Source organism: Pimephales promelas, chromosome 3 (genome assembly GCF_988280905.1).
Source record: "Pimephales promelas chromosome 3, fPimPro1.hap1.1, whole genome shotgun sequence".
NCBI classification, from domain to species: domain Eukaryota; kingdom Metazoa; phylum Chordata; class Actinopteri; order Cypriniformes; family Leuciscidae; genus Pimephales; species Pimephales promelas.
This window is the reverse complement of record NC_142771.1, coordinates 42,305,168-42,316,302: the sequence shown is the minus strand read 5'-3', so window position 1 is coordinate 42,316,302 and position 11,135 is coordinate 42,305,168. Positions and strand designations below refer to the sequence as shown.

Below are 11,135 nucleotides of genomic sequence, written 5' to 3'. Positions count from 1 at the left end.
TGTGTGATGGTCCAGCAGAGGGCAGTATAGGATTATGAGAACACTTTACAATTCAGGTTAACATGAATTTTAGTATATGAACAATTCTTCTTCAACATTAATTAATCGTTTACATGATTAAAATCAAAGGTTGTGTTTGTTAGCATTAGTTAATGCACTGTGAACTAACATGAACAAACAATGAACAGCTTTAACATTAACAAAGATTAATAAATACTGTAACAAATGTATTGTTCATTGTTAGTTCATGTTAGTTATGTCATCATCTAATGACCCGTATTGTAAAGTGATTCACACACTGCTTATTATAATCATCAAGGTTTAACGTACAACTGGGTGTCTGTCCATGTAAATATTTATGGTGCTTAATTATACGAATATGAATTGTAGCCATTATGGATCACTAGCCTTCTAGTACATCAATCTGCTTTGAAGAAGAGTCTGATATTTGTGTAATTTGCGTGTATATACTATGTAATGCAATATAATATCTAATCATATCAAATTGTTTTCTTATAAAGGTTGTTGTAACTAAATAAGTGCAGAAATCGTCTTGGTATCTATTGAACACAGAGCAAATATAGATGAACAAATGTATCTTGAATTTCATAAATGTGTTAACATTGGATAAAATCTGTACCTGCATAATCCTTATTTATTAAATTTGCAGTCGCCACAGTCAAAACCAACGTCATGAGGATATATACTTATAATATATATATATATTTGTCAGTATTCTAGACTATCAATCTGCATTGCTGGCAAGCATTTTTCAGATAGTGACAGAGTTTGCTTTATGAGTTATCATTCAATCAATCCTAAAAAGGGTATTTTACAAATATTAGAGAATACAATAAAATACATCATAAATGTAACACAGTTGGAGACTAATGTATATCTACATAAAAATACATAAAAAATATGTAAATAAATATGTAATAATTATGTAAAAAAATATGTAAATAAAATATGTAATAAATGATACATTTTATGAATTTTTGCTTCATTGAAAATTGGACTGGGTCGGTATAACGCTCAATTTCTTTCTTATATAAAACAGGGTTTATTTTACAGGAAAACTTACATTTGTGAACATATTTTGACATTAAAATGATTAAATGTGTTATATAAACCTGAGTGTGCTTGTCTCTAGTTCTCCAAAAACCCAAATAATAAATGTATTAAAATCACAAATAATTTGCCAAATAATTTTATGAATGTGCAGTGCCTGAATAAACCAGTTTCAGGGCATCTGACACCTTTAACTTAATTAAAGTAATGTTTCACCGGGTAAATCTTGTGTATAATTCTGAATGACACTTCTTTGACTTTATAATTGAATATATGAGGTATAAGCCAAACCTTTTCCCAAACAATATTGTCTGTCAATTGATTTCAATACGTAAATATCAGGCAAAGACAGTAGAAATAACGCTCGTATGGATCTGTTCTGTGAGTTAAACTAATATTATAAGAACTTACTATAGTAGGTGAGGAGGACCATTGTTGAATGTAAATCATGGCTAAACATATGATTTCAGGCCATATTGCACCAAAAACTTGCATATGTGTTACAGGATTATTTAAATTAAATAAATGCTTTGATTGGTGGATCAATGTTTCAGAAAAAAATGATATCTTTATTGTTCTGTATATGTGAAGAAAAGTAGTTTGATAAAAAGGCCTGGCGATGAAATTCAGATGGTTTTGCTGGTATTTTATCAATATTTGAATCATTCAATCAATAACTTTGTGGCTGCGTCAGAAATCTACACTGTACATGATCAAAGTTAGTTGAATCCAATTGCCCTGTGATGTGTGGAGAAAAAAAACAACAACTCGTGAACGCTTTAGCTTTATGAATGTTTTATGTATTCATAGTTCATGTACAGTTTGACCAATAGCTTATACAGACATATAAAAATTAATCTGGAGCCCCAAAGGGCATTAGAGATAGTATCCCACCCTTGGAAAGGGCTTTTATTTTACAACCACATATAAATTGCTACTGGATTTCTTCTTCTTCTTAAAAAAACAACTTATTTTTTCCAGAATTACAAGGTGATATTTTTTTTCCCTGACAGAAGTACATAAAGTTTAAGGCTGCTGAGCGAAGAGCCCAAACAATAAAGAGCCAGTAGATTTATATATGCTACAGATTGTACTTACACACACACACACACACAAAAAAAAGGACAAATGTTTACAGTATTTACACATAACTTAGATCTATAGTTTACCAATTATGATTAGAATAAAATCATTTCACAAAGAAAATAAATATAAAAGGAGATATTTAACTATATTTGTAAAGAGAACACAAAAGCAAGCAAAATCATTCGTATTACATCAAAACATCATATGCAACAGTAAATCTAAGAGCAGAACGGAAAGGGTTAATGGACTGGTACCATCTGATGGACAATAGAAACTGATGCTGAATTAGGAGTACACTACTCTTCCCACTAGAGCTGGCAAACGATTAATCGCATCCAAAATAAAAGTTTGTGTTTACATAATATATGTGGGTGCACTGTGTATAATTATTTTGCATATATATAAATACACACACATGCTTGTATATATTTAAGAAATATTTTCATGTATATACTGTATATAGATTTATATGTAATTTATGTCATATATAAATATAAATATTTTATATATAAATAATATTTTTGTCTTAAATATACATGCATGTGTGTGTATTTATATATATAAAATATTAGTGCACCCTCATATATTATGTGAACACAAACTTTTATTTTGGATGCGATTAATCGCGATTAATCGTTTGACAGCCCTACTTCCCACACAGCAATATATTGTCGGCCCAGATCCGGCCCACATCCGCTATTCCACATGTGGGCCGGATCTGGGCCGACAGTATGTTGATGTCTGGGTATCTTTCAATGGTATAAACCCACACAGCAACATAGTGTCGGCCCAGATCCGGCCCACATCCGGTATGTGTGGAATAGTGTATGTGGGCCGACACTATGTTTCTGTGTGGTGAAAATAGTAAGAGTAGTTTTCAGTTTCGATTTCAGCTTAAATCTATATATATTTGTGTTATATATTTGCTGTTTCTCACTCTAACAACATGAAATCAGTCCAGCTGACTCCAGAGCGCCACCTAGCGTTAGCACTGGATCACATGCACACAAGAAGTCTTCTAGCACCATAATGGCCATGAAGGCTGGGTCACTGTCGATCACACCGGCCGTCTCTTCCGAAATAAATGGCTTTTCTGCAGTGAGAGCCCAGGTATACATACCAACATCCATGCAAATACAAACATGTCAGGACAGCTGTGTTTTCATATGAATAGAAACAGACAGCAACATGGTGTCGGCCCAGATCCGGGCCACATCCGGGCCGATACCATGTTGCTGTCTGGAACTCAAGAAAGAAACTATAAACATTGATTCTTCAGCCGCTGGGCTCCTCTAACCCGTCGTCAATCACACATCTGCACAAAATCTGTCCCAGTAGGCAGTGTGTGTTGCTGTGAACAGGTTTTGAGGAAGAGGTTTGGATGTAGATTTCACTTCTTGTTGGCGATGCGTCTCTTCCTGGTGGCCAGCATGTCGTAGAAAGGGTCCCGGCTGATGCTCGCTCTGAAGGAACCAATTAAAAGGAGATGTGAGAGACTTCGGCATCTTTGATATGGACATACAGCCTATATATGTTTGCACACACACCCCTGTCTTAATGGCATCAAATGAAATGTTCAGTGACCTAGTTTGGTTTCCATGGTTTCTGAGGACACGCCCCACCCATGTTTGACTCCGCCTCTCATTTGAGTGGCGTTTCGGGAATGTCCCGTGTAAGGTGACTGCTAAGGCCAGACCAACCCGATCTCACGACCAAATCGTACGAATTTGACGAATGATTAAAAAGTGGCTAATTCGTAACAATTAATACGACTTCACTCGTACAAATTAGTACGATTTTGCTAAATCGTACATATTTTACGAATTGGCCAATTTGTATGAATTTGTACGAATGACCTACCCCTGACCCCGCCCCTAAACCTACCCATCATGTTTAGACAAATCGTACGAATTCGTACAAATTAGACACTTTTTAATCATTCGTTGAATTTGTACGAATTGGTCGTGAGATAGCGTAGGCCAGACCTGCATCAAATGAAATGTTCAGTGACCTAGTTTGGTTTCCATGGTTTCTGAGGACACGCCCCACCCATGTTTGACTCCGCCTCTCATTTGAGTGGCGTTTCGGGATTGTCCCGTGTAAGGGGACTGCTAAGGCCAGACCAAACCGATCTCACGACCAAATCGTACGAATTCGACGAATGATTAAAAAGTGGCTGATTCGTAACAAATAATACGACTTCACTCGTACAAATGAGTACGATTTTGCTAAATCGTACATATTTTACGAATTGGCCAATTTGTATGAATTTGTACGAATGACCTACCCCTGACCCCGCCCCTAAACCTACCCATCATGTGGGTTTAGACAAATTGTACGAGTGAGGTCGTACAAATTAGACACTTTTTAATCATTCGTTGAATTTGTACGAATTGGTCGTGAGATAGCGTAGGCCAGACCTGCATCAAATGAAATGTTCAGTGACCTAGTTTGGTTTCCATGGTTCCTGAGGACACGCCCCACCCATGTTTGACTCCGCCTCTCATTTGAGTGGCGTTTCGGGATTGTCCCGTGTAAGGGGACTGCTAAGGCCAGACCAAACCGATCTCACGACCAAATCGTACGAATTAGACGAATGATTAAAAAATGGCTGATTCATAACAATTAATACGACTTCACTCGTACAAATGAGTACGATTTTGTTAAATCGTACATATTTTACGAATTGGCCAATTTGTATGAATTTGTACGAATGACCTACCCCTTACCCCGCCCCTAAACCTACCCATCATGTGGGTTTAGACAAATCGTACGAGTGAGGTCGTACAAATTAGACACTTTTTAATCATTCGTTGAATTTGTACGAATTGGTCGTGAGATAGCGTAGGCCAGACCTGCTAAGATTAAAGGCTGGTTTTACACTGATATAAAGAGTCACAAACGCTGTTGCCACAGTTTTCACGCTAGAAATCTTGTTAGCGCGGCGCATGAAACTCTTTCACTGCAGAAAGTGCTTCTTTCATTGTTAGGTGACTACATCTATAGTGAGTTGCCTTTGTAGACAGCATTTCAAGGCCTCACAAGTGAGCTCCAGAGACAAAGGCAAATTTAAATTGTTACACAGCTCAAAATATTAGGGAATAATAATTCATGGATTAGTGCCTGTGAGGTCAGTATTGTGATATGTATCGAATCGTGACATGAGCGTATCATTACACCCCTAGTAATGCATTTTAAACATTGCCATCGCAATTTCTACACTGATTCTATCAGAATGAACAGAGAGTTCTAAATTCTAAATTCCGCACAGACAAAACCATCCGCTTCAACGTATTTCTACCGAATGAGTTAAAACCTCTGAGAAGAACTTGTTTTTGTTTCCAAAGCGTGACTGAATGGTCCAATATCCCGAGCGTATAAAGCATGATTACAGATAAGCAGATAAGGATTGTGGGACATAACTGTGCGGACTATGCAAAAAGTGCTTGTGATAAAGCCTCTCATCCTCCAGCACGTCTCTGAGAGACGAGGAGACTGGATTAGTGGAGACACGAGGACCGCAACAGGTCTGCTGGTCCCTGGAGTTGATAGTTTGTGTGTGTGTGTGTTTGGGGGTTAAGCTCTTGACTAATCTCCACATGAAAACACAGGGTCGAGGATGAGACTAAACACCATCAAGACTAGTGCTGTTAAAATCCACCCACAGGAAATGGTCCTAAAAATAGACTTGATTTTCTTTATGTTTACTATAACTTGACTTTTGAGTGTAATATGACGTGAGCTAATCACTGTACTGTAGCGGCCCGGAGACGAATTAAGCCTCAGACATGTTTGGAAAATGTTTCAATGAGAGTAAAAGCAGCAAAGGCCAAAAAGAGGTCAAGTGTAGATGATTATTGGCTAACACACACAAATCTGAAGATTGATGCATTTGAATCGGCAGGATGTTTTCATCGATACATCAAAAAAGGGGGTGCATTTTTACACCATTAGTAATTACCAACATGTGCTCATTGGAAAAACGTGACATCTTTGCAAAACTCGTACATTTCATACAGATTAACATTACATGGGCAGATTATGGATTAATAAAGATCTATTTTCCTTGTGCGATACTACACAGCAAAATCCCAAGAGTTAAATTAACTGTGCTCAAGAGTGTTTAAAGGGTTAGTTCACCCAAAAATGAAAATTCTGTCAGTATTTACTCACCCTCATGTTGTTCCAAATCTCTATGTGTTTCTTGGTTCGGCTGAACACAATGGAAGATATTTGGAAGAATGTTTTAATCCAACAGATCTCATTCCCCATTGGTAGTCAATGGGGAATGAGATCTGTTGGATTAAAACATTCTTCCAAATGTCTCTAAACGCGGATCCTTTGTCTGATAAACCTATTTCAGGTCTTGGAGTCTCTACTAATGAGCTGATGACTTGAATCAAGTCTGTTTGATTAGGAAGACGGCTGAACCACGGCTGCATTAGCACCACTCACTGGACATTTTACTTTGAAAGTGTAGTGAAACAAGCAAGAATCAACGTAATATTTAGCTATGCTTGTTCTTGTTGTTGACAATGTGGCAGCTCATTAGGTTTTGTTATAGAGTTAAAGTCAAATAAAGTTGTCATTTATATAGCCCTTTTAACAATATAGATTGTTACAATGATTATAGGAAATTACTAGGGCTGGGTATTGAGAAAAATGTCACAATTCGATTCGATTTCGATTCGATTCAATATGGATTATTTTGGATATCAGTTACAATAAATAGCAAATTTTCTCAAGGGAATCAAATCCCTTAACTAATGCTGTAAACTATGGGAGTCTAGTTGTAGCCTATTGACTTCATTAGCCTAATATGAAGGTAATAATGAACTGTTTTGTAGCTATACAAACACTTAAATTACACTTTTATTTATTTTTATAATAAGAAGATTATATGAAATATAAACATTTAAATGGTGGCTGTCATAAAAACTTGTCAGATTTATTCAAATATGCATTAAATATTGAAGAACATTAAGATTATAATGCATATGTAATATGGTGTATATATTTAGCAAAATGCTCCTCTCTAGAGTTATTTTTTCTAGCTGACTAACGAGTTTATGTGGGTTTTCTGAGGTAAATATGACGATACATGACATTGATTACAAGCTGCTTAACTGACGTCTTTCCACGGTTGAAACGCTCGTTGAGCGAATCAATGTGACATGATACAGATTTCGATAAGTTGTACTCACTTTCAGATGCTCATTCATGTTTATTTGGCGCTGTGACTGGTATTATTAAGTCGGAAGAGAGATCAGCGCTGCTGCTTCTCCAGAGCGATCTCACGCCACAGCGACAAAGCGCTATTTATGTTTTTGAATTTCTAAAGAAAATGGACGTAATTTGAAAATTGAGACTTTGTTTCATATCAATAGTAACAAAAGACAAAGATTATTGCGATTTTTTGGATGCACGCAGCCGCGATACAATGTCCCATACATTCAAATGAAACAGGATGACTAATCGATTCTTGAGATTTAAGAATCGATATCGGTTCGTAAAAATGAGAATCGATTAATATCGAGAAATCGATATTTATTACCCAGCCCAAGAAATTACAGTATAACAGAGATCGTTTTGGCCAGTTTTGGTCGTTTTTAAGAGAAGTTAATGCCCAGCTAAAGTTAGTGTTTCTTCAGCAAATGAACAAGACTATTAAACAATATATTAAATAGGAAATCCTACTTGATGGATTTGATCCATTCCTCCTTCTCCTCTGGTGTGGGAGCTGATATCCTGTAGACGACGTGGTTCCCCTCCACCACCCTCCCATCAGCCTCCGTCTTACACGCCTTGATCACCTGTCCTTTATGGTTGGGATTGTACAGCTCAAAGCAGTTCTACACAAGGAGACACAACATCCTATCAGGCATGAGGTTTCCATGATCCCGTACGGCTCTAACGTTCACGTTTGCTCGGGCACTCACAGGTTTTCTGGGTTCCTCCACCTCTCGGATGCTGAGGTTCTCCAGAGGGATAATTCCTCGTGGTTCCTTGTCCTAAAGTCAGGAGAAACCCATCAAAATGCATCTGGGACAAGAATAACGCCTCAAACCCTCGTGCTGTGGCCCAAGTCCTGAAATCATGCTGAAAACCAATCTACTTACTGTTGTGTACTCAAAATAGTACAAGCAGTTGTCGGTCAGAATAAACCATCTCCTCTTCCAAGTTTTTACTCGTCCACCTGAAAACAAAAAAGGAGAACCATCAATGCCATTGACTCCAATTTCTGAGCATAGAGCCAATGACTAACAGATCCCAGATCCTCATTTCAGGAATATCAGCAACAATATCGTCTGATCTTGTTCAAAGTCTCCATTAGTTCTCCAATAATCACAGTGAATTTTCAAACCATGTTTTTGAGACTGTCATTGGTTCACTGCAGTTTTAGGCAGAAAACACTCAGCAAGGCAGTCGACTTATGAATTTACTTGTCTTAAAACATATTAGAAACACCACACAGACACATAAACTGGATTTCACCACAGGGTGGACTTTAAATCCTACTTAAGTGGTTTTAAAAAAGCAATACCTAAGATTTAGATGCCGCTAGAGGGCGCTACATTCAAAACAACAACAACGGCTTTGCTTGATGACGACGTGGAGGAACGCGGAATGATGGGAACTGTTGTTTTCAACACCACCGAGGATAAATCAGTCAGACGGGAATCGAAAATTAGTTGTCATGGATGAGGTAAAGTTCGATTTCTATAAACGTTGCGTTTAATGACATGCTTGTTATTCATTAAACTGAAATAACCGCAAGAAAAGTCAGGTTTAAAAGTAAATTAGTTGCTGTACGAGTCACTGGAAGAAGCTATGGTGGAGAGGGTTTGAAGGGGCAGGTCTCTTGCAAGGATTTGACGTGGCTGGTCCTCCTTGGTAACTTTATAAAAATAAAAAAATCAATTTAATGTACATTTGACACATCTTTTCATGTCGTGTAAGTATTCAACCACAGCTACAGTTTCACAAAATTAACGTTAAGGGGGTCGCACACCGGACGAGAAGCTGCAGCGCCGCGTCGCGCCACATCTTTAAAATTCGAAAACATTATTATCTATAAGTGTAACGTTACACATACCGGCAGCGCCACCAGCAACAACGCCTCAGGACCATGTTCAAAATCCTGCTGCGCCACAGAGCGCCATTTACATAGTTTTATATAAAATTTTAATTATTTTTGTCTCAAATCGTTGCTAATGGATCCTGACTTCGCCCTATGCTGCAATATGCATTTAGTTTTGCAGTCATTTACAGAAATTTGCTGCTTGAATGACAATTGCTGATGTTATTAGATTTTTCAGGTGAGATTCTCAATTCATTCAGTGAACGGATGATCTGAGGTAAAGTTTTCAGAATGCAAACTCAGCAACGATTGTATTTAATTGTATAATACAATCATAACATAGAACAGACATTATCTTCATTTCATGTCATTAAACATAACAATATTGCTGGCCATACACTGATGAGAAAGTGCGCATCCGGTGTTCGATACTGTGGAGTTGTCCTAAACGTGGCGCGGCGCTTCTCGTCCGGTGTGCGACCCCCTTTACAGCCAACAGTTCACATTCCCAGAATAAATGAAAAGAATAATTGTGCTCCATTCCATAACAAATGTGCGAAACAAGCTGACGTTTGTTGCTTGATAGACGCTAACGCACAACTACAACTACCGCATTTGTCCAGGACTACACGTAGTACGAGCGGAAACCGAGGTAACGCGGATATGACGCGATTGACTGGCGACTCCCAGCTCACCCCTGCTCATACGCCCTGTTTCCTTGGTTAAAATCTCAATTTTATCGCGATTTAAACATTGTTTGAAACATTTGGAATATTGCGAGTTATCATCATAACTAAATATATAACACTAGCCTTGTGATTTTGGGATATTTGAATGCAAAAATCCACCTTTAAATTCAATTTTTTTTCGGATGAAACTATTTGCACCTAATATAAATTTAACCTACAATATTTTTTTATTCATTTGCAGATGTTTCCAAAAACATACATTCAGTTCACTCTTTATTATTCCCATTATAAGTACTCTTTTTAAAGTATACTTATTTTTTCACAAGAAGCAACGCACACAACAAGATTTCAACTCCTGAGTCCTGACCATAGAAAGCAAAACGCAGAAATGTCCAGGAGCAATGCAGTTATTTCTATTTGAGACAGATGTCAAAGAGAGCTTGGATCACAGTGTTACCCTTATTTGGGTTATTCCTCACAAACAATCTCTCACAAAAAAAAAAAAAAAAAACATACCTTACAAGAGGTTGCATTTTGCAATCAAACTAAATGAAATATCTCACGGCAAACGTACAAACCCCACTATCATGCCGTAGAAAATGGTGCAATAAAAAAATACAGTCTCTCTCTCTCACACCCCCACACACTCATATACATTAAAGCCTCTGACTCATTTGCAATGGTTCCCCTGCTGTAGTGTGTGCTGTTTTCGGCTGTAATAACGTGGTGTATCGAGCACAACGCTGTAGGCTTATCCACCCCCTCTCCCGACTCCAACGCCGTCCCACAGATGCTCAGCGCGCATCCGCTGGCATCGGGAGAGATTAAAGCCATGCTTTCTGCAGTTCCCTACTTGCAATTCTATTCCCATGATCTACTTTCACGACTCTGATGTTCAGCTCAGTCATAAAAGATGGCAGCGAGAGACACAGTCAAAGGACACACACATGATGGGAATGATCAGTACAGGGTTACAGACCAAATATCAGGGTCACTTGGACAGTACATGTAGTGATTGATTAGTATTACAGTGAGATTTCCAGGTATGTGGGTACACAGCAAAACCCCCAGCCCAGTGTTAAATTAACACTCTGAGAGTGGACTCATATAAACACTGAAAGGGCACCTATTATGGAAAATTCACTTTTACATGGTGTTTGAACATAAATGTGTGTTGGCAGTGTGTGAGCAAAACCACCCAAGAATGA

General features: G+C 37.8%; 1 protein-coding gene across 2 annotated transcripts in view; it reads right to left on the bottom strand.

The window, feature by feature from the left end:
- Positions 1 to 1,849: 1,849 nt before the first annotated feature.
- The window catches only part of cyth3b (cytohesin 3b), a 48,686-nt gene continuing 39,400 nt past the window's right edge, over positions 1,850 to 11,135 (bottom strand). For both annotated transcript variants that reach the window (XM_039675238.2, XM_039675237.2), the window contains exons 10-13: positions 8,277 to 8,353; positions 8,097 to 8,168; positions 7,855 to 8,009; positions 1,850 to 3,620 (exon numbers count right to left, since the gene is read on the bottom strand). In XM_039675238.2, coding sequence (XP_039531172.2) covers positions 3,548 to 3,620; positions 7,855 to 8,009; positions 8,097 to 8,168; positions 8,277 to 8,353 — 377 coding nt within the window. In that variant the 3' untranslated portion in view covers positions 1,850 to 3,547. The remainder of the gene's footprint in view (positions 3,621 to 7,854; positions 8,010 to 8,096; positions 8,169 to 8,276; positions 8,354 to 11,135) is intronic.